The sequence below is a fragment of the Trachemys scripta genome, chromosome 5 (assembly GCF_013100865.1).
Source record: "Trachemys scripta elegans isolate TJP31775 chromosome 5, CAS_Tse_1.0, whole genome shotgun sequence".
Classification (NCBI taxonomy): Eukaryota; Metazoa; Chordata; order Testudines; family Emydidae; genus Trachemys; species Trachemys scripta.
In genome coordinates this window covers 53,246,942-53,271,163 of record NC_048302.1, presented here as the reverse complement: position 1 = coordinate 53,271,163, position 24,222 = coordinate 53,246,942, and the positions used below count along the sequence as shown (strand labels likewise).

Genomic DNA, 24,222 nt, shown 5'->3' with positions numbered 1-24,222 from the left:
GAATTGTGCCCCTTGTTTGCATGGATGCAACTTTTGAGCGCTTGGGTATACAAGTATAGAATTTGCATATGTAAACTTCACTACTTTGTACACCAGCAATAATGCTCAAAAATTGCATTTACTGGTGACTCAAGCACGTGCATGTACAGAGGCCACGTTGAAACATCTTTCAAAATTTGTCCTTATTACTAGGGGTCAAATCCCACAGATTTATTAAAAATTTTATGTCACGGGGGATTCTGAATTTGCCTTGGGAACAGTTAGCAAAGATATACAAATGTGAACATCAATAGAGCATTTAAAAACTGATATATCAATATTGACTTAGTGATATGCTGCCAATGTTTAACAAGCAGCTCCCATGAAAATGTTTCCTTTTAATCTGCAATAAAATCCTTGTTACCAGGGCTCTGTGTACGTGCCAGAAGGGGTGAGGAACTGGGGAATGAATGTGTGTTCCCATTTTCAACAAAAATGCTTTCTCCTAACCAAGAATGAAGGCAATACCACTTGGCAACCAGATTCTACATATTCAAGCATGCATGCTGTAAATGTTGGTACTCTATTCCAGTAAAATAGATCAGATATACTGATAGAGTAGCTGTGCTCACGTTCTATGGTTTCAAGTGGAGTATGTGCATTAAGATTTTGTATGAGAGCCTGAGGGGATCTTCTCCCCTGCCTCCCCCCAATGAAACTGAATCAAGATACCTCATACTTAGTTCGGTTTTGTGCATTCCCAAATAGAGAAAAGGCTTTCTTTTCAGAAAATCTTTTTTTCCCCTTCCTCTGGGTTTCATTAAGATATCTCTGGCATGGATAATTAGCAGTATCTAGATGAAGAACATGCTCCATCAGAGTCAGGGAAACCCCCAACCCTTCAATTTGATGGAGGAATTTTAACAAAGGTTGCTGTGAGCCTGCTCCAGCACGTCATAGCCATAATTCTAATCCCTACTATGTTAGTCTTCTAGAAAAAATGTTGGCTGCATCCAGCTAGGAGTGGAGTCTCAAATACTTACATTAGTTTTTCATCCGTGTATCTCAAAGCATTTTGTGGACACATTCTAACTTCTTACTGATGAAGAAATTGAGGCACAGGAGATGGGGTAGTGAATGGTCGAAGGTTACACAGTGAGCTAGTGGAAGTCAGAATTAGAATCTAGATCTCATGACTCTGTCCTGAGCTCTGACCAGCCGTCTGTAATGGTTACAGAAGTACATGGATACTCCAATACCTGTCAAGTATCAGAGGGGTAGCCGTGTTAGTCTGAATCTGTAAAAAGCAACAGAGGGTCCTGTGGCACCTTTGAGACTAACAGAAGTACTAGGAGCATAAGCTTTCGTGGGTAAGACTTGCATCTGAAGAAGTGAGGTTCTTACCCACGAAAGCTTATGCTCCCAGTACTTCTGTTAGTCTCAAAGGTGCCACAGGACCCTCTGTTGCTTTTTCCAATACCCGTCTGTATCTGCACTATGAACAAATTTCTTTGTTCCTCTAAAGCTTCTGCTACTGGCCACTGTTGGAGCCAGGATACTGGACTAGAGGGACTTCAGGAGTTCCCATACTGGATGAGACCCCTGTTCCTAAATTTAAAGTTAGGTTTGTTTTCTCCAAGTTTCTTAAATCAATATGGAAACATGATAATATATTGGGTATTTTAGGCTGAGTAGCAGAATCCAGGGAACAAATCCTGCAGCCCTTGTGTAGCTATAACTCCCACTGACTTTAATGAGAATTTTATCTGTATAAGTACTACAGGATTGGGCCCGTAAAGAGCAAGAACACAGTACATTTTTTCCCTAACTTTTTCATAATCGTAATGTAGAGCTGTATTCATTGATCCATAGAGTATTATAAATAAGCCCCTTTGTTTTCAGTTTAAACCAGTTTTTACCAAAAATTTCCCAGGTTTTACAAAAAGTAGTATTCATTTTTTTTCTGATTTTTTTCACCCTACTTTTGTATCATTCAAATATATATGAAATAACTTGTTTTATTAGGAAAATACAGTACATTGCACGAGGTACATGTATTACGATAATACATTAGTCTGTGTATGTGAAAAGCTGCCTGTTGAAGTAAGGCTATATATTAGTCCAATAGCTGCACAAAATGAACAAACGGGCACACTCACAAGCTCTGAAGTGCATGCACATCTGAACGTACTGATGAATCTCGCGTCCACCACATACACCTTTCAAGCTGCTAGCAGATAACTTTAAAGATTTGATATACTAAAATGGGAAGAAAAGGAAAATCTGTATCAGAATAAGTTTCAGAACACAAGGAAGTATCCAAAAGTTTGGGGGGGGGGGGGGAAACAGGAGAAAAGGATGTAGTTGTACTGCAAATGGTGTGCCAATTATTAAATGTAAATATTTATAGGCTAATAGTTCTAACTCTACAACAGTAAACTGTTTATTCAAATTAAAAGTTTTATTTGGGGATTAAAGATGTATTGTTTTCTTATAGAGGGGTGGCATTGTACACCTCTAACCCAATATAATACAAATTCGGATATAACAGGGTAAAGCAGTGCTCCAGGGGGGCGGGGCTGCGCACTCCGGCGGATCAAAGCAAATTCGATATAACATGGTAAGATTTTTTGGCTCCCGGGGACAGCGTTATATCGGAGTAGAGGTGTATTTTCAGTTCCCTTTTAGTTCTGGAGCAAACCACATTGATGAATGGTAATTCAAAGCATTAATCTACTCAATACTTCCTCCCATCTTTCCATCTACCAAAATAGATATTTAGTTTTTGCACTGACTTTCATCTGTTTTTGTTGTTGTGGTAATAAACACTAATAAATTCCTGGGAAAAATTAAATAAAATAAAAACTGTAAACAAAGAGCCCTAAGTATAAGGCCATTGTGATAACCTAGTCTGACCTGCATAAGAGGCCATAGAACTTTCCTGAGTTAATTTGTGGTTTGAACTAGACCATATTTTTAAGAAAAATATCTGATTTTGATTTAAAAATTGTCAGTAATGGAGAATCCACCACAGACTTTGGTAAGTTGTTCCAATGATTAATTATCCTCAAACTTAGAAAGTTGCATTTTATTTCTAGTCTAAACTTGTCTAGCTTCACTTTGTCCTTGGATCTTGTTAAACCTTTGTCTACTAGATTCAGTAGCCCATAGTCAAATTTTTATACCTATCTCATAGAGCTGGAAGGGACCCTGAAAGGTCATCAAGTCCAGCCCCCTGCCTTCACAAGCAGGACCAAGTACTGATTTTTGCCCCAGATTCCCTCTCAAGGATTGAACTCACAACCCCAGGTTTAGCAGGCCAAGGCTCAAACCACCAAGCTATCCCTCTCCTTTTGTTCCCATTGTAGGTAGTTATAAACTATGATCGAGTCACCCCTTAACCTTCTTTTTGATAAAATAAATAGATTGAGCTCTTTGGATCTGTCATTGTTGGAAAATATGCCTTATAGTTATTCTTATGGCTCTTCTCAGAACCCTCTCCAGTTTGTCAACATCCTTCTTGAAATGTGGATGCCAGAACTGGCATGACCACTACTTACTACTGTGTCCAGCGTCAAACATAGAGGTAAAATAACCTCCTTGCTTCCACTTGATATTCTCCTGTTTACATATCCAAGATGACATTAGCTCTTTTGGCCACAGTACTGGGAGCTCATGGTTAGCTGATTATCCACCATAACTCTTAAGACTCTTTCAAAATCACTGCTTTGCAGGATAGAGCCCCCAGTCTATTAACGTTACCTACATTCTTTATTCATAGATGTGACTTTACATTTGGCTGAATTTAAATGAATATTTTATTTGTGATAGTGAGTGCCTAGGAGCCCCAGGCATGTACCAGTACCCCACTATGCTAGGCGCTGTACAAACAGAGAACAAAAACTTTCACCCAGCTTATCAATCAATCTAGATTGCTCTGTATTAGTGACCTTTTCTCTTTATTATTTACTATTTCCCCAATCCTTGTGTTATTAGCAAACTTAATCAGTAATGATTTTTTCTTCCAGGTTATTGATAGAAACGTTAAATAGTTAAGGGCCAAGAGCTGATCCTATAGGACCACACTAGAAGTACAGTAACTCCTCACTTAATGTTGTAGTTATGTTCCTGAAAAATGCAACTTTAAGCGAAACGATGTTAAGTGAATCCAATTTCCCCATAAGAATTAATGTAAATGATGGGGTTGGTTCCAGAGAATTTTTTTTCAACAGACAAAAGACGTGTGTGTGTGTGTGTGTACACACATTCTCATCCTCTCTCTCTCTCTCTGTTTTAAACAAACAATTTAATACTGGTACATCGTGATGATGATTGTGAAGCTTGGTTGAGGTGGAGGAGTCAGAGGGTAGAGTATTTCCCTTACTGCTAAATGATGAACTAGCACTTGGCTGAAGTTTGGGTTCATCAACCCTCAAGGGTTAACTCTCTCTCTACAAGGCAGCAGGAATGGAGGGAGATATGCGCCTTTCCCCTTTAAGTACACTGCCTTGTTAATTAGATCAGCTTGCTGAGATTGCAGCTGCTGCAAGCTCCCTCCGTCCTGAGCCCTGATGTGTCCCCCCTGCTCTATGGAAGATGGGGTAAGCGGGGTGCAGGAGTAGGGGGAAGGGGGACACCCTGACATTAGCTCCCCTCTTCCTTCCCTTCCCCCCTCTCCCCCCCTCCCCCCCCCCGCACAGCAAGCAGGAGTCTCGGGGAGCAGCTCCAAGGCAGAGGGCAGGAATAGCATATGGCAATTGGGGGGGAGGGACAGCTGCAATTGCTAGCCTGCTGGGCAGCTGCTGCACAGGGAACTTAGGGGGAGCTGATGGGGGGCTGCTGGTCCACCCTGGTTCCAAGCCCCCACCAGCTAGCTGCAAGGGGTTGCTCTATCTGCAAACAGTAGACAAAGCAGGCGGCTGCCAAACAACGTTAGAAGGGAGCATTACACAACTTTAAATGAGCATGTTCCCTAATTGATCAGCAACGTAACAACGTTAACCGGGACGACTTTAAGTGAGGAGTTACTGTACAGCCTCTTGATGATGATTCCATAAGAACGGTCATAATGAGACAGGTCAATGGTCCATCTAGCCAAGTATCCTGTCTTCCCATAATTGGTGGTGCCAGATGCTTCAGAGGGAATGAACAGAACAGAGCAATTTATCAAATGATCCACCTCCTGTTGTCCAGTCCAAGCTTCTAGCAGTTGTAGGTTTAGGGACACTCGGAGCGTGCAGTTGTGTCTCTGACTATCTATGCTAATTGCTATTGATGGATCTATCCTCCATGAATTATCTAATTCTTTTTGAACACAGTTATAGTTTTGGCTTCACAACATCCCCGGATAATGAATTCCACAGATTGATTGTGCCTTATGTGAAGAAGTACTTCCTTGTGTTTGTTTTAAACCTGTTGCCTATTAATTTCATTGGGTGATGCCTGCTTCACATAACACATGAATGGGTAAATAACATTCCCTTATTCACTTTCTCCACACTGTTCATGATTTTATAGACCTCCATCTTATCTCCCCTCAGTTGTTTATTCCCTGAGTTGAACAGTCCTAGTCTTTTTAATCTCTCTTATAGCAGCTGTTCCTTACCCCCTAGTCATTTTTGTTGCTCTTCTCTGTACTTTTTCCAATTATAATATATCTTTTTGAGATGAGATAACCGGAATGGTGCACAATATTCAGTGTGAGTGTACCAGGGCTTTATATAATGAAATTGTATTTTCTGTTTTATTATCTATCCCTTTCCTACTGGTTCCTAACATTATTAGTAGGGCTGTCAAGCGATTAAAAAAATTAAGCACAATTAAATATGTGATTAAACAATAATAAATACCATTTATTTAAATATTTTGGGATATTTTCTACATTTTCAAATATATTGATTTCAATTACAGCACAATACAAATTGTACAGTGCTCACTTTGTATTTATTTTTATTACAAATATTTGCACTGTAAAAAACAAATTCTATTCTATGTTGTAATAGAAATCAATATATTTGAAAATGTAGAAAAACATCCAAAATATTTAATAAATTTCAGTTGGTATTCTGTTGTTTAACAGTGCGATTAATTGTGATTGATTTTTTTGAGTTAATCACATGAGTTAACTGCGATTAATTGACAGCCCTAATTATTAGCTTTTTTGACTGTTGCTGCACATTGAGCAGCTGTTTTCAGAGAACTATCCACAATTACTTCACAATCTCTTTCTGGAGTGGTAACAGCTAATTTAGACCTCATCATTTTCTATATACAGTTGGGATTGTTTTCTAATGTGTATTACTTTGTATTTATCAACGTTGAATTTAAACTGCCATTTTGTTGCCTGGTTTTGTGAGATCCCTTTGTAACTCTTCACAGTCTGCTTTGGACTTGACACTAAATTACTCAAGATAGTTATCTACAAACTTTGCCACTTCTCTGTTACCCTTTTTCCAGCTCATTTATGAATGTGCTGATGAGCACTGGTCCAAGTAGAGATCCTTGGGAGACCCCTCTATTTACTGCTTTCCATTGTGAAAACTGACCATTTATTCCTATTCCTTATTTCCTATCTTTTAATCAGTTATTGGACCTTCCTTCTTATCCCATGACTGCTTACTTTGCTGAAAGCCTTTGGTGTGTGACCCTGCCAAAGGCTTTCTGAAAGTCCAAGTACACTATATCAGCTAGAACACTTTTGTCCACATGTTTGTTGACCCCCTCAAGGAATTCTAATTGGTGAGGTATGACTTCTCTTTGTAAAAGCTGTGTTGACTCAACATATCAGGTTCATGTATGTGTGTTTAGTAATTCTGTTCTTTATATAGTTTCAGCCAATTTGTCTGGTACTGAAGTTAGGCTCACTGGCCTGTGATTCCCAGGATCGCCTCTAAAGCCTTTTTAAAAAATCATCATCATATTAGCTATTTGCCAGTCATCTGGTACAGAGGCTGATTTAAGCAATAAGTTAGTAGTTCTGAAATTTCATATTTGCGTTCCTTTAGGACACTTGGGTGAATCCCACCTGGTCCTTGCGACTTATTGTTTAATTTATTAGTTTGTTCCAAAACCTCCTCTATCAACACCTCTGTCTGAGACAGTTTCTCAGATTTGTCACATAAAAATTCATTTAGTTTCTCTGCAATGTCCTTGTCTTCCTTGAGTGCTTGTTTAGAACCTCAGTCGTCCAGTGGCTCCACTTAATTGTTTGGCAGACTTCCTGTTTCTGATGTGCTTAAACGGAATTTTGCTGGTAGTTTTTGTGTCTTTTGCAAGTTGTTCTTCAAATTCTTTTTTGGCCTGCCTAATTATACTTTTACATTAGACTTGCCAGAATTTATGCTCCTTTCTATTTTACTCAGTAGGATTTGTCTTCCAATTGTCAGTTTGTCTCTAACCATATCTTTTATTCTGTTTAGCCATGTGGCCATGTTTTTTGTCCTCTTACTGCTTTTTTTATTTCAGTTATACATTTAATTTAAGCCTGTATCACGCTGGTTGCAGGCATTTCACTCTTGTGACTGTTTTAACTTCTGTTTAACTAGTCTCATATTTGTGTAGTTCCCCACTTTGAAGTTAAATGCTACTGTGGTGGGTTTCTTTGGTATTTTCTCCATTACAAAGATGTCAAATTTATTTATGTTATGGCTGCTATTACAAGCGATTCAGCTATATTCACCTCTTGGACCAGATGCTGTGAGCCACTTAGGACTAAATCAAGAATTGCCTCTCCCCTCATGGGATCCAGGACTAGCTGCTCCTAGAAGCAGTCATTAATGCTGTCTAGAAATTTTATCTCTGCATCTTGCCTATGGTGCCATGTTCCCAGGAAATATGGGGATAGTTGAAATCCCTCATTATTATTGGGTTTTCTCTTTTTGTAGCCTCTCTAATCTCCGTGAGATCTAATTCCCCATTCACAATTACATTTTGAGACTGCTCAATTAACCAGTGTTTAATCTGTGCCATATTATTTTTGTATTGTTCTGCTTTCTTAATTAATATATCATGTGGTTTGATGGCAAATGCCTTACAGAAGTATAGTACATCAACACTATTACCTTTATGAAACACACTTGTAATCTCCAAAAACAAACAAACAAAAAACAGTTGCTTGTTAGCTCAATGGGCAGTCAAATGCAAATTTTGATAGTCTGTATAGTGTAGCAGCTCTCAACACTCCTTTGAATTATGCAGAGTGAGTGTATTGTAGCCATTTTAAAGGTGGGGTAAATGGTTTGCAAATAGGTTGAGTGACTTGTTCAAGGTCACATACTGAGTCATGACATGAGGCCCCGTGCTCCAATCCCTAGCAACACTGCATTCACATTCTCTTCCTTCTTCCTCCCCTTCTACTATTTCAGGCTGGCACCTGGAAATGAAAGGTAGCACTATTCTGCATGTAGATGTTTTCTCTTGTGTACTTGCTGCAAGTGAAATTGTCTAGAATTAAGTGTGCTTATAGCAGCGCTGGTAGGTAAAATACTTTCATAGTGGAGTGGGGCACTATCCTCCCATCTCCAGCTCTTGGAGATGGATATCTGGATATTGGTTACTACCAAAAGTTGTCCATTGCCTCACAAAGTGTTCCTAAACCAAGCAGGCTATTAATTCGGGGATTGTTGAAAACTAACCAAGGTGAACTTGCTATCAATTATGTTTAAAAATTAACAATTTATTTGCAAATATAACAGAGGCATTACATTATTTCATTACACAAATCACCAAACAGTTATTTTGTACTATAAATTAGCTGCTAGCTTGTTGTTTGAGTACTAGACTAACAAAGTCCAGTTGATTTCATTGTTGCTAGTATTTACCTACGCTCACTTAGATTCATCTGCACACCTTAACCCCATTGGGGGATTTTTCTATGCAACATCCCACTAATTGAAGAGTAATCACTGTTTAATTGGACTTTGTTAGTAACGTTTTTATAAATTGACTGTTTATTTGTGAGTTCTTGACTGTTTATTATTAGACACTTTGATTTTAATAGATTTTTTTTTTTTCTATAGGGGTTTGGCTACGTGAGAAAGTTGCACCTACTTGAGTTAGCTTTTAAACCAATATAATACTGATGCAAAAGGCTGTGTGGACACACTTATTTCAGTGTAAAAGTGGCTTATTTTGATTAGTTAAACATGTTCTTCATCAACTTAAACTAAATCAAAATAGTATCTACACATCCTTTTATGTTAGTTTCATTGTGTCAGTGTAAATACCAGTTCAACTTTCTCATGTAGACAATATCTAACTTATTTGGCTGAAAAGACATAGTATTTCTTCTTTTCTAATCACTTGGGTTTCAGTAGTACTTTAACTGGCCATGAATTCTATTCACATTCAGTGATTTGCATCTGAAGAAGTGAGGTTCTTACCCACAAAAGCTTATGCTCCCAATACTTCTGTTAGTCTTAAAGGTGCCACAGGACCCTCTGTTGCTTTTGACAGATTCAGAGTAACACGGCTACCCCTCTGATACTCGCAGAAGCTTGTGTCTGCACTAAGTGAAGTACCAGTCACCTCTTCCCGCCCTGAACCCATCAAGCATGGGAGTTACGGCTTAGAAAACATATAATCGAGTGCGCTATCAGGCCCAAGTTGCATCTGGGTTGGGCAGACCCCCCACATCCAGTGGGCAATGGCATTGACGAATGTGCTGCCCAGCACTACAACTTCAGATACAGGAGCAGGGAAAGGTAGAGCCAAGGACTCCTTGTGTCAGGCTCACCCTGAGGCTTGGAAAAATCCCCCTCTAGATCCACTTCTAAGAGGAGGTGCTGGTTCCCCTACAATCTCAAGGTCTGGTGACTCTTCATATCTGGTGCAGGGAAGCTCAAAAACCCATCGAGATCATGGTACCAAACTGCAGGCTGCCAGAACTAGGAGTACCTCCATTTTGGCAACATTGGCAGCAGTGGGACCATCACTGTTTAGTAAAGGGGCGTGAGCTTAGACCAGTATGACAGTCGGTACCGGTGAAGGACAGATGACCATTCCAGACACCGTCGGCACCAACATACACTTCTGAGCAGACACTGAAAGTTCAGAGGGAGAAGATGCCTCATGGCGGCAAATATCCCACTTTGGAGGACATGACTGTCCCGCTGGATCCAGAATCTTTCATCCTATCAGAACTGATTCTTACAAGGGAGATTGTGACAATATCTGTTCATGAACGTTATGAAAGAAATAGTTCTCCTGTTCCCTGTACTGGTTGGGGTATTTTCTCACTGATGGTTCCAAGGGCGCTACCTTTGGAGATGGAGCCCGCATTTTCTTAATTACGCGATCCTGTTGTGGAAGAAGGACCACCACTGCCTCCTCCAAAAGTCATCAGCCCTGATAGAGGTTCCAGAATTTCCTGAGGCACAATATGATGATATAAGATGATGTGCTCCCCTGGGTTGTGTGGTATCCTATGCCACGAGGTCTACCTCAGCCCATGCTGGATCCTTTTACCAAAACTCTCGCCATCCTTCTAAATCAGGGGACCCACCTAAACTCTTTCCAGAGCCTATGGAGGAAGCAAAAACAACCGCTGGCTCTCTTAGTACCGCTGGTACAATCAGACATATGGTCGTCTTCTCCTGATGAGGCGGTTGCAGCAGCATTACTATCTTCACTGGACAATCACAAACAGTTTCAGGAGCAGTTAAGAAATTTGCTGATGCCCTTCAGATTCCCCTGGAGGAAGTCTGAGTCATTCCACAAACTCCTGGACGTTCTGCAGAGTACAGGACCTACTACAATAGTATTCCTGGTCAACAATACTATACGAGAATCTGCCAAAGTGGCATGGAACATCCCAGCAACAAGAGACCCACTCGTAAGAGAGCAGAAAAGAGGTACTTTGTTCCTACTAAGGGAGCAGAGTTTCTTTTCACACATTGTATCCCCAACTCCCTGGTTGTTCAGGCTATACAGAAAGGAGTAGATGACAACACACAAGATTTACTCAGATAAGGAGGCCAAATGCTTGGACTTTCTAGGGAGAAAAGTATTTACATCTACAGCCTACAATTCTAAATAGCTAAGTACTATTGCAAAGTATGATTTCAGCGACTACTTCAAGGCTTTGGAATTTAGTGACAAACTCCCTCAGGAGGACAGAGTGCAATTCCAAGTCCCTATTGACAAGGGTAGTCTGATAGCCAGATCATCTCTTCAAGCTGCAGTATACTATGCGGATATAGCCTCTAGATCGATAGCAACTACCCATGTTATATGCAGGGAGTCCTGGCTTTATTCCTCAGGTTTCCCCAGGGAAGTACAATCCACTGTGGAGCCTTCCTTTTCAAGGGGACTGCTTGTTAAATCAACAGACTGATGAGTCATTGTAGTCATTAAATGATTCAAGGGCAGCCCCCTGTTTTCTGAGGATATACACCTCAGCGCCCAAAAGGAAATACACAAGCCAACCTTTTCAGCCTAGACCAACACACAGCCCTTCTTTCACCAGAGGGTATGAATCCCCATGTAAGTGTCAGAGGGTGCAGCAGAACAAGGAGAGTGTGCCACCTCTTTCTAGCTACAACTGCCTGTCAAATAGTACTTTTGATGGGAATTTACCTAAGGTCCTCCCACTTCCAAGATCTGTTTTAGTAGATGCTTTGCTCAATTTTTGCATGTATAGTAGAGAATAACCATGGACAAATAGGTTCTCGATACTGTCCACTTTGGTTACACCATAGTGTCCTAGTCCCTTTTCCGGGACCACTGTCACGAGAGGCGACTCTTACGGGAGGTAGACTTCCTCTTTCTAATAAGTGCCATTGAGTCAGTACTACTTCAACATTGAGGAAAGGGATTTTATTCATAATAATTCCTCATCTCCAAGAAGAAAGGCTAATGCAGACCGGTATTAGACCTTCTGCACCTCAATGTCTGCATTTGGGGAGGCTGGGCCTCTGCAGCCTGTAGCTCTAGCAACTCCCTGGCAGGAGCCTGCAGCATGCATCTGCTGTCCTCCTGAGCCAGCCCAGACTGAGCTGGGCCACACTCTTTTATATCCTGTTTCCAGTTTGAGCATGTCCAGCAGGGGCAAAGGGGCATTGCCTCTTCATTCCAGTGTGTGATTAACCCCAGCTGGGTCAGTGCAGGGTAGATGTACCCCATCACAGGCAGCTAACTAGTCCCAGACCCAGCTGCAGGTCCTGATTCCTGACATACAGTGAGGCATATCGTCTAATTAATGTAGAAGTCCTACATTACTTTTGGGACATACTTACGTGCAGTCTCGGGGGAGGGGGCAGAATGGGAGTGAGGCCTGGGGTGGAGCATGGACGGGGCCTTGGGGGAGGAGGTCGAGTGGGGGCGAGCCTTGGGGTGGAGCAATGGGTAGGGCCACGGTCTGGGGGCCAATGGGGGCTTCCTCCACTTCTAGGGAGCTTCAGGCACTCAGGCCTAGCCTCCCCAAATGCAGGAGTCGCACCGCCCATGATTCCAGCTCTGACTGCTAGGCCAGATTACCTATGTCCCAGTTTGTGACTGTTTATTCCTAAACCTCATACCACCATTGAGGATCAGTCTCCATTCCCTGGACACATGTTGGGAATTGGCTTTCTATCTTCAAAGAGCAAAGCTTTTTTAGCCTGGGCTCTGTGTAGGCCTAGTGGAACATATAAAAGGTAATCATGATCTTTATTTACAAAGACTATTCAAGTGGATTTTGGGCTCTGTCTTGCTCTGTTACCAGTTATCTGATGTGTTTCCACCTTGCAGAGTGAAGGGCCACTCCACCAGAGCAAAGGCTGCTTTGGTAACTGCTTTGGCAGATACCACTCCTTGGTATCTGTAAAGCAGAGATGTGGAGTTTTATTCAGACCATCACAAGGTACCATGCCCTAGCGTAAGCCTGCTCAACTGATGCATCCTTTGTGTCAGCTGTGTTACAATCATAAATATGACAGAAGTCCTCACACCCTCTTCTATGAATACTGCTTGTCAATAACACACAGTGTAATACACACGCGGACCATCACTTGAAGAAAAAGAACGGTTACCTGTCTTCTGTAACTAGAGTTCTTCAAGATGTGTAGTCCCAATCTGTATTCCATTACCTGTCCTCCTTCCCCCCTGTTTTGGATCAAGACACTTGATTCATGATAGAGAAGGAACTGGAGAGTGGCGCGCGCGCACACACACACTCTCAGAGCAGAGGAGGGAAAGCGTGTCCATTGGTCCATGCCTATGTTACTTGTAAGAATGTTCTGGTCTCAAGTGCATGGAGTACATGCATACCCACAGTGGAATACAGATAGGAACCACACATCATGAAGAACTCCAGTTATGGAAGGTAGGTAACCTTTTCTTTACACCAGGGATGAATTTGTCCCATGTAGTTAAAATGTCTTTATTTTGGTTATGTATTTCTGTTATGTATCACCCTGTTTTGTTCTCTGTACTACTTCCTCCCTCCTCCCCTTGTTCTCTGTATTTTCTTCTTGTGTATCTGCTACTCAGTTAAGGTATACATCTTCAGGGGCTTTATCTGTAGCTTTTAATCCTTTCTACTACATCCAAGAAGTTTTTGAGTCCTTGAAAGTGCCTCTCATTTAATTTCATCACTAAGATGGACCAAGAACATTTTTGTTTTTAGCTTTCCTTGACAATGTTGGCCACCTCCTGGCACTCCAAGAAAGACCAATAAATGCTTATGTATCCAAGCACCCACATACTTGAATCTTTTCCTATTAAATCTAAAGGAGCCAATCAATATTGTTTTAAAAAGCATTTAAAATTAATCTCCAATTATATTAGTATTGTGTCAAAATGTGAAAAAAATCACATTACCTTTGTACGTGACCAAAATAAACATGCTTAAATCCCCATGGACAGTCAGTGCTGTAATGTTTACCAGGGTAACTGGCTGCATTCAGTTGTGAGTTATGAAAGTGGCTGCTTGAATAGTCCACTGAGCTATCAGACAGAATGACCAATAGTTCACTGGATTAATTGACCCTGTCGGTATAATAGAAACACTTGCAAATAAAATTCCCCTGCCAACAAAGTTGCAAATGAAAACCCCAGAAGAAACTGTATATTCTCTAACTATCTTGGAATGCGATTATTCAATCAGCAAACATGGGGCAAAATCATTAACTGAGCAGGGTTTGTACACAGCAAAAATTTAAGTGATCTTTCTTGTAGCAAGGAAGTCATGTACATTCATAAAATCGTTAAATATCTCACTTTCCCCAGTCAGAGCTATATATCCTAACAATTGTAGTTAACATTGTGGCTCGAGTCCTCTTGTGTAATTTGGCTTGTTGGATTGCTTTTTATTGTAATGCACCCTTTTCTGACCAGACAAGAATTCTTGGCTGGGAATCACGGTGTGTTGTAATGAGGGTGGAGTATATTTGTCATTCTGCAGTGCTGACTATTTACATGAATGTACCAATATCCAGAACCATACGTCCTATGACAATATAATCCCCAGAATCCATTTGTATTGGATAGAAATAGAAAATAATCACAGTAAATACAGTACATCTACATTTCCTATCAAGAACATAATCTTGAGTATGACTTTTTATGACTGTTGATCATGTATTTTTCATTAAAATATCAGAAAGCCCAAAAACATTTCATCCCAGAAATAAGTCTTTAAAAATTAAATCTGTTTTATACAGATGCCACCTACGTTAGACTTTTGTCATTTTACGGAAGGTTGGTGAATGTCACATGGAAAGAAACAGCACCAGATATCTAAATAAGCTGTGGGAAACTGTGGAAGACATGTCAGACTTCATTGTATACTGTAAGACAGTGATAATTTGTTTGCCTGTGTAAAAACAAAACAGGCAAGATAGCATTTGTGAAACAGTTTGTAAAAGACTGTTTTAACTATTGAATAAACTTAACAGATGACAGTTTTAAAAACCCCCCGCAGATCTGTAAATGGGGGAAAAGATGGTATATTTCACCTAAAGTAAGAGACAATATGTAATAAGGGATTTTGTGGTTTTACAGCTCAATGCATGTGTTTGAAAGCTGTTCTCTCAGCAATGTGGGTGGCAGGTTATGCTACCATATAATGTATTGTAGTTGGCTCTCCACACTTGTCAGAGTTAGCGTTCAACCATTCGGAAAATTTTCCCATTGTTCTATCATGTGAACCAAGACTAGTGCTGAATTCCCAATAACCTACTGAAGGAATAAAGGTTTAATTAGAAAGTTTGAGATTTGATTACTTCTGTTATTGTTTTAAGGTAGCTATATAATTTAAGAATTCTATCTGTAAATGCAATCAATTTTCAATCAAAAAGCTGAAAAAACAAACTTAGTGTAGTGCCGTCTCCAACAGTTTTTAGAGAAAATTTGTATACTCAATTCTGCCTTTCTTCAGCATTAACACTCTATTTCCATCTTAAACATGTTTGCTTTAGATGGATCATAGCTTTGGCAGCTACTTCATTTTTAGCAAATAATACTGTTTCTAGTAAGAGTTGCAAAAAAAAAAAAAACAACTTTGTGTGAGGTCCTTGTAAACTGAACCTTGGGAACATTATGTTATTTCTGTATTTTCCCTTCTTTTGTGCTGCTTCTCTGTTTGTGTCATGGTTATAAATTACATCATTTGAACTGGAGAATTGAAAACATTTTGTGATTCCCATAAATTTATAAAGAGAGGGGGTTTTATTTTGTGTTTTTTGTTTTTTTGTTTTGTTTTGTTTTTACCTGTTATTTCAGAAGCTGGCACATAGACAAATAAGCAGTTATGGTATTGAAATTCCATTGTGCCAGCACCTTCAGAGTATAATCCAAAAAAAACAGAAAAATCGCCTGCTGGGTTGTATGCAGTATGCTTGTGTGAACATCAGTGTCTGCTGTTCACACATCATTTTTTACTGAAAGTTCTTCTTGGAATAAAGGCTCTGTGTATTTGCAGAGTGAAGTGGGATAGGATATATATTAGTCCCTGTGTCTTAAAAGTTGTAGGGATTTCTGGATTACAATTTACTAGGGTAGGCTCACAAGATTCTTTCCACAGATTATCATTAACACTTCAAAAGTAAAGAAGTGAGTAGAGAGTTTTTTGTGTGATATAAATAAAAGTTGTATCAATTGTGATATAAATAAATATATTAGAAAAGGGCCAGATGTCCCTCACTTTTCTGCTTGAAAAGAGAACATGGAAGTATGTGTATGTGGGGAGTGGGGCTGTGGGCATGTCAGGAAAAGAGAGATTTAAATATTAACTCTTACCAATTGAATATGTCAAATCTCATTTCAATTTTTTTAGGTAAAGTGTATCTTGGTAGATGATATTTTAAAATAACATGAATGCATCTGGTATTGCAACTGTTACTTGGTTCTTGCATTCAGGCTCAAATAGAATGGCTTCTATAATATTGTTTGGATCAGATCAACCCCAGATTTGGTCAGATCTGACCCAATTGTAGTTTCCAAGACACTTATAATAAAGTTTATTTTAAAATTGAAGCATTTTAGTCTTTGTGTATGCCTGTTTTCATTTTTGTGTTATTACATTCTTTAGCATATTGTTAGAGACATTGGCAGCCAAACTACTCAGTGCAGTATGTTGGCAGATTCTGGATTTCTGTTCAGGTTCATAAAATATCAAATAGAAAAACTGTCTCACAGGTAATTGAGAACACTAGGTTCAAGCTAGGTAAAGCAGATTTAACTTGCTGCTCAAGGTATTATAGTCAATCCATTTTTCTGACTGACTAAATGTTGCTGATGTCATCTTAGTAGTTTAGCTGCCAAAGTCAAATGATTGTATGCAGTGTTGTTGTAGCTGTGTTGGTCCCAGGATATTAGGACAAGTCTACACTACAAAATAAAGTTGACTTAAGTTACATGGATGTACAGCCACCATAGTAATTAAATTGCTTTTGCATGTCGTTGCCAGGAGCGCTTGCACCGACTTAACTGTCAGTATGGGGGGCATTTTGGGACGGCTTCTGAAAAGAAGCAACAGTCGATGTATGCAACACAGTGACTACACTGACACTATTATATGTTCACAACCTCTTTAGCTATGTTGTTGACACCTGTACATGCATCTTAATGTTCTGTGGTAAGGTCCACAGATATATTAAAATGGGTACTTCAGACACCATGCAGATTGGGGGCAGAACCAGACCTGTAAGGTACTGGCAACAGAGGAAGGCAATTGGAAAAACTGCCTCCAGGGGCAAGCAGCTCCTTCCCCATCTGCACTGGAGCAGTGATGCCAAATGGAAGCATGCCAAATGGGAAATCTCACTTTGATCCCTGTAGCGTCAGCAACTGCCATCTCTGACGCAAGCTCATAGGGACAAACTCCCAAAGGGGATATAAATATAATCAGCACTGGTTCCCCTGCTCAGCTTCAGTGAGTTCAGCATGGCAGCTAATCCTCAGTATCCAATTCCCCTGCTCACTTTCTCAGAGTGCAGAGTGGCACATTAACACAGAAAAAGCCAAACTAAAGACTAGTGCTGATTCCTCTGGGCGTGGTTACTCACCCATCCTAGGAATTCTTCCTCCTTTTAAGGAGGAAAGCCAGCTGTCCAAATCAGAGTTAAGAGGGTGGGGGGTGTCAGATATAGAAACAATAGACTTTGAGGCAGAGTAGTGTGTAACTGTGTTTAGGATGTCTGTGGCTGTCCTAGACAAGCTGTAGTGGTTTATCCCTTCTCTGGGAAGATGAGAGGAGTGGAGATTTCCTGCCTTCCCTAACAGACTAGGAAAGTATCTGCCTATCACTATCCCCTAATATCCAGTTTATTGTTCCCAGCTGCTGCTTAAGGTAGCCAAGCCTCACCATCAACTTCACTTCCTCCCTGCAGTGTCTGGCCATGAAGTGGCAACATAGCCCAGATGTGGCAGAAGAAGCAAGCAGTAAGGGGTCTCTTGGCCCACCGTTTACCTCTTTCTAGCTCCCCCGGCCTCCATGCTATAAGGACATAAAGTTTGTCAATGTCTACTTGTCCAGATTCAACCTGGTGTCGCTACCAAACGTGATCATTACCTGTTAGGTTCACACCCTCTGGAGCTGTCATCTTTGGTGGCCGCGGACTCAGGGTTTCTGTTGAGGGAGGGTTTTTTTTTAACCTGGAAGAGTGACTTCCTCACTATACAGGCCCTTCACAAGCAGCCAGGGCATGAAAGCCCTGTAAACATCAGCCTTATCACAAAAATAAATGTATGAAATATACTTGACACGGTCCATATGCTTTCACAAGCAGTGTTAGCATGAGTGGTCAGTATTGTAAGTATGGTCCTCTCAATATAAAAGAAGACTGCGGGTTTCTCCTCGAAAGTGTGTGACATAAATCTGTTTCATGTGGGTATATGGGGCCTTAGTATTGATATCAAAGGTGCAGGCAAATCACTTCCCAACTCTATCAGTGCTACAGGGAGAAACTTTATAAAAAGCAGAGGCTATTCAGAGTCCTCAGAAAAGTGGTTTTACAATCCTTGTTCCTGCCAGACACTGTAGAAGGGACTACAGGTCATATGGCATGTTGAAACAGTCCCTGAAGTACAAGATAGAAAATCACTTTGCAAGTGATAGCTGGAACCAAGCCAGAGTGCTGAGACAAGGTCAGTAGCTCAACCCTATCTGAAGTTGGACTCTCTTTCCCCTCCCCACCCCCAGCTGGTGTCATGCTCTTTCAGTTTGGGAGCAAATGGCTACCAACAGATTTGATCAAAATGAGGTCACTGGACATTATCCAGAGAGGATACTATATGGAGTTGTGCAAGGATCACAGGCACAGTTTTGTCCCATTCCCAATCAGCTAATGGAAATAACAGGATATGAATTATCTACTTCAAATCAGAACAATTTACCCTCTTTCTCATCAAAGATTGCTCTCTGTCCTATTTCTAGCATCAGAGAAGCAGTAACAAGCAGAGCACAGTTCCATCTGACACATCTAAATAGATTTCTAAAATAGGTTTGTTTTTATATTCCCATTTATATTTCCACAGACTTGCTTTGCCTATGGATGGTAATGATCGGAGTTGGGGAAGTAGGGGGAATGCTACCATTTGATTTGACAAGTGTTCCCAGGATCTATTTCAGGATCACAGTAAGGAAATTAACTCTTGTCTCTTTCTGGAAAATTCTACTGTACACACAGCAAAAGAACCGAAACAAATACAGAACATAAGAACGGCCGTACTGGGTCAGACCAAAGGTCCATCTAGTCCAGAATCCTGTCTACCGACAGTGGCCAATGCCAGGTGCCCCAGAGGGTGTGAACCTAACAGGTAATGATCAAGTGATCTCTCTCCTGCCATTCGTCTCCACCTTCTGACAAACAGAGTCTAGGGACACCATTCGTTACCCATCCTGGCTAATAGCCATTAATGGACTTAAGCTCCATGAATGTATCCAGTTCTATTTTAAATGCTGTTATAGTCCGAGCCTTCACAACCTCCTCAGGTAAGGTGTTCCACAAGTTGACTGTGAGCTGTGTGAAGAAGAACTTCCTTGTATTTTAAACCTGCTGCCTATTAATTTCATTTGGTGACCCCTAGTTCTTGTATTATGGGAATAAGTAAATAACTTTTCCTTATCTACTTTCTCCACATCACTCATGACTTTATATACCTCTGTCATATCCCCCCTTAGTCTCTTCTTTTCCAAGCTGAAAAGTCCTAACCTCTTTAATCTCTCCTCATATGGGACCCGTTCCAAACCCCTAATCATTTTAGTTGCCCTTTTCTAGTGCCAGTATATCTTTTTTGAGATGAGGAGACCACATCTGTATGCAGTATTCAAGACGTGGGTGTACCATCCATTTATATAAGGACAATAATATATTCTCCTTCTTATTCTCTATCCTCTTTTTAATGATTCCTAACATCCTGTTTGCTTTTTTGACCCCCTCTGCACACTGCGTGGACATCTTCAGAGAACTAACCACAATGACTCCAAGATCTTTTTCCTGATTCGTTGTAGCTAAATTAGCCCCCATCATATTGTATGTATAGTTGCAGTTATTTTTTCCAATGTGCATTACTTTACATTTATCCACATTAACTTTCATTTTCCATTTTGTTGCCCAATCACTTAGTTTTGTGAGATCTTTTTGAAGTTCTTCACAGTCTGCTTTGGTCTTAACTATCTTGAGCAGTTTAGTATCATCTGCGAACTTTGCCACCTCTCTTTTTACCCCTTTCTCCAGATCATTTATGAATAAGTTGAACAGGATTGGTCCTAGGACTGACCCTTGGGGAACACTACTAGTTACCTCCTCTCCATTCTGAGAATTTACCATTATGATATAGTTTCTGGAGTATCATGGATTTATGATAAGTATGGTGCCAAGACAGTCAATCATGGGCCTAGGCTGATGATGAATCATATTATATACAAGGTCTCATCTCAGAAGAATGTTAACAAAGGAGAAAGATGATTGTAACTGAAAACAGGTGATGTTACAGAAACAAAGTTTCAGTTTTTAGTGAATTCAGTTCAAGACAATTCGATCATCCAGAATAGAAATGGAAATTTACATCCAAAGAATCAGGTTTATTTTGTTAGGGGAAATTACCTGTGCTCTACAGTAGGAGAAATTATGCTTGTTCTTCAAAGTAAAGGTAACAGAATGTGTGACTTGGCAGAGGTATATAGAGTTTGAGCAAATGGAATTTAATCCTGTTGGTGGGGTTGCAGCATGATACCTCTGTGACCAGAGCATAGCCTCTCCATGGCCATTCTGCAGCACACATGCAGGAGATCATGAACACTGGATTCAAGTAAATGCAGATTTAGTGCCACCTGCCTTGACCCACCTATAATTCCCCTTCTCCGCATCTGCTTATTCAGAGTTGGCATAGACCCTCCCTCCCTACAAGTAGTTTGGGTAGTTGCAGAGTTCATCAATCTTTCCAACCATCCCAGCTGAATCTTTATATCTCTGTCACCAGCAGCTGACTCCATGTCTTTCATCTAGACATAAAGATATTTTACTACTGGTGTAATCAGAACAACTCTAACTTCTGTGGAAATGCACCTGCTTATGCCAATAATGAATGTGGCTCAAGCTCTTTATGTAGTCATTTTTTGGGCTTTCATCTGGTAGGAGAAGTTGTAAAAAGCGATAAAGCTCCCAAGCAAACCCCCTTTAGAACAAGTGAAGCTCCTTTAGGAAATGTCAATCCTGTGTTTGCCCAGGGAATTAGAAATCCTTTGCTTCAGATTCAAGTTTTTGCAAAACAGAATGGCATATTGCCTCTACACTAGTAGGCTGGTTGACTTGGCAGCATTCAAATGTCACTTACTATAATTTAAAGAAATTTCACAAAATGCTTATAATTAAACTGGTCAAAAGTCTGACTGAATCCCAGCAAGATCATTCTAAAGCTTCATCCTTCCAGAAGAGAAAACTGAGTACCAAGTAGTTTGTGTGTGCATATCTTTTCGAAGAGGAAAAATATCAAGCTGCTTTCTATTCTGTATGGATCTCAAGCACAGTTAGTAAGAACAGAGGTTCACTCTGCTGTTCTAGTTCAGATCTTCCCCTTCTCTTGCCTGCTGAATTTGTTGCTGCCTTCCACCCCAGAAGTGGCTGCATCATTTCAGTGATGCTCTGTGTTTTATTATTTGTGAAGCACTTTGGGATCCTTTTAGATGAAAGGTGCTATATAAATGAAGGTTCTATGTTCTCTCCACTTGTATTTTTTTAATTGATCTGCAGTAGGATTTAATTCAATGCTGCTAGATTTTTATGCACTAAGAAACCCTTTAATATTGCATAATTCAATATTTCAAATGTTCACGTTGTATAATTTAACCTTAGCTATGTCTAGACAGACTTCCTGGGTATGGCTAAACAATTTTGAAAGAAAATTATGAGCTGACTTTTTTTGCACTTTCATAAACAGAATGTTTCCATTATATATGTTAGAAACAGAACAAATGGAAATTGCAGACATAGGAAATAAAGTGCAGTTTTTTCAACAATTTTGCAAACCTTTACTTCAGAAAATAACAGAAAATATTGCTGGGAAATAACTTCTTATCTTGCAGTCTTTGGAAATGTGATGTGAATATTGCTAATGCATAGATTCCTAACTAGAACAGTAGCACCTGAAGCCTAAGATTTTGCTGTCAGTCCTAGTTCCTGAGGTAAGGAACTTCCTATCCCAAGCATTCAAAAATGGTAAGTCAGACTCCTTTCCCCTCCCAAAAAATCATGATTGTTTAAAAAAAAATCTCATTTTAAGACAAAAATCACATTTTGTTGAAAATCAATCACTAGATACATAAAAATAAAGGCTTCCCTATTTACTGCCCACAGGGACTCCACTTATCTTCCCCTATATTCTAGGGTGCATGCCATTCAGTCCCCCTCCATAACTAATCATGGAGGGTAGGTAGCTACTCCAGTCCCATTCTTTCTCCATATCTCTTCACAGTCTTCTGTGAAGCCCACCCTCTTCCCTAGGCTTCAGAGCCTGAGCCGCAATTTCAAAGCACTGTCTGCAAAGTTATTTTTAAAGCACAAGTTCTACTAGCATAAGTCTGTTGACCCGGGCTGTGAATTTCACTTCCACAGGCTATGTAGACATACCCTAGTAGGCCACAATCTACCTGTGTGTACCATGCTTGTATACACACAGTATGTGGCAATATGTTATAGATGCCTGATGGCAGAGATTAAGTACATATTTTCTCTTTTTCCCCAAAGTGGACCTGAATCATGCAGTATGAACTTGCTGCTAAGGTTGGTGATGAAAACAGCTTTCTTTTCCAATACAGATGTGTGTCTTTTCTAATCTGACCTACTACCCAACATGAGAAATAATGTAAAGAGGATTTGAATTTCCTGTGCAAAATGCAGGATGCTGCATCTGAGATTTTCAATGACATCTAGGAGATTTTAATATCCTAATCTCATTAATTTATTGGGAATTTGGAGTTCAACTCCCTCAGGAAGCTTTGAAAATCCTGATCCACCTATTGGTGTGTTGGCTTCTAATGCTGTATACTAAGGAAATGTTCAGTATTTAAAACATTCAAGTGTGGGACGAGAAGAGGGTGGCTTATTGGAATGAACTATGCAAATTAGAAAATTGAAGTTATTAGATTATATTTTTATATCTGTCTCCACATCTCTGTCCCTTAATTGGGCAAAAGTGACCTGAGAATACTCAAGGAAATACTTCTTTAAAACATATTTGGCATATTTACACACCTACTTTCTAGATAAATAAACTCTTAAAGTTGGGATAAAGTCCTACACATCCACTGACATAACATATATGTCAGCATCTCTTGGCAGGTCATGAATGTTGCTTCCTGAACTCTCCAGATGAGAGAACCACAAAGCTAGGAGATTTTATAGAGTGAGCTTTAAAGGAGTTTTCAGAATGGCCACCCAGGAAAGTTCCACTCTGAGTTGATGTCAGAATTCTGCTTCTTATGCACTCTCTTCAGAGACCTTGTTGTAATCTTGATTTATGGCACACAGTCAGCACTACTACGACAGATTTTTGTTGCTCAGTCTGGTAACTAACTGTTCCCCTGGTGCTTGTGAGGTCTTTTTTCAGATGGCTGTCAATTTCATAATTTTAAAAGATAATCCATAGTGAGGTGACTTGTGATGCTATTTTAAGTTATACAAAATGTGTTGTGGCTGCCAACTTTTGTTTTTTTTTCCCCCCTTTACAAAAGGCTGCCTCCTAAAAATGCATGCAATACTGTTTTTATAGTAATTGTTTCATTTTTTGCAAAAATCTGTCACTTTTTTTTCATTTGTTACCATGTATAATGGTGAAATAATACTAAATTCAGTTTGCTAGTAGTCTTTTAAAAAATTGTCAAAATATATTTTGTTAGATTGCATATTTTTCTCTTTTTTATTATTATAGGCTATACTTTGAGGAACGGGCATAAAATCTTGTTGCACTAGTTCTCACCCCTACCTTTCTCTTTTCCCCCTTCATCCCCCAAAGAAGCTAAAAGCACATGAAATAAACCATAGCTTGATAGTGTACTCTTATATATTACCTTCTGACATGGCCTCTTTGTACACATGAAAATCACTTGCTTCTGCTTTGAGTATGTCTCTGCTTAGATCCTATGGTAGGTGTGCATGTGCCTCATGCATGTGAGATCATAGTCTTTTGAATAGTAATGTTTGTTGGGGCCATGCCTGCATCCTGTGTCTCCTCGTGTTCCTGTGCCATCTTATCAAGTGTAGAAATGAGCAAGAACCCAGCAAGTGTCCGGCCTACTACTTTAATTGTTTTCAAATAATTTAGTGA

At 40.0% G+C, this 24,222-nt stretch overlaps 1 protein-coding gene across 6 annotated transcripts in view; it reads left to right on the top strand.

The window, feature by feature from the left end:
• Nucleotides 1–24,222, top strand: part of ANAPC10 (anaphase promoting complex subunit 10) — a 69,721-nt gene that overhangs the window by 26,558 nt on the left and 18,941 nt on the right. The window contains exon 5 of one of the 6 annotated variants that reach the window (XM_034771054.1): nucleotides 18,934–19,123. The exons of the other annotated variants lie outside the window; for them this stretch is intronic. Within the exon in view, the coding sequence (XP_034626945.1) occupies nucleotides 18,934–18,957 (24 nt within the window). The 3' untranslated portion in view covers nucleotides 18,958–19,123. Of the gene's footprint in view, nucleotides 1–18,933; nucleotides 19,124–24,222 lie in introns of those variants that run through there. 6 annotated transcript variants of the gene reach the window in all.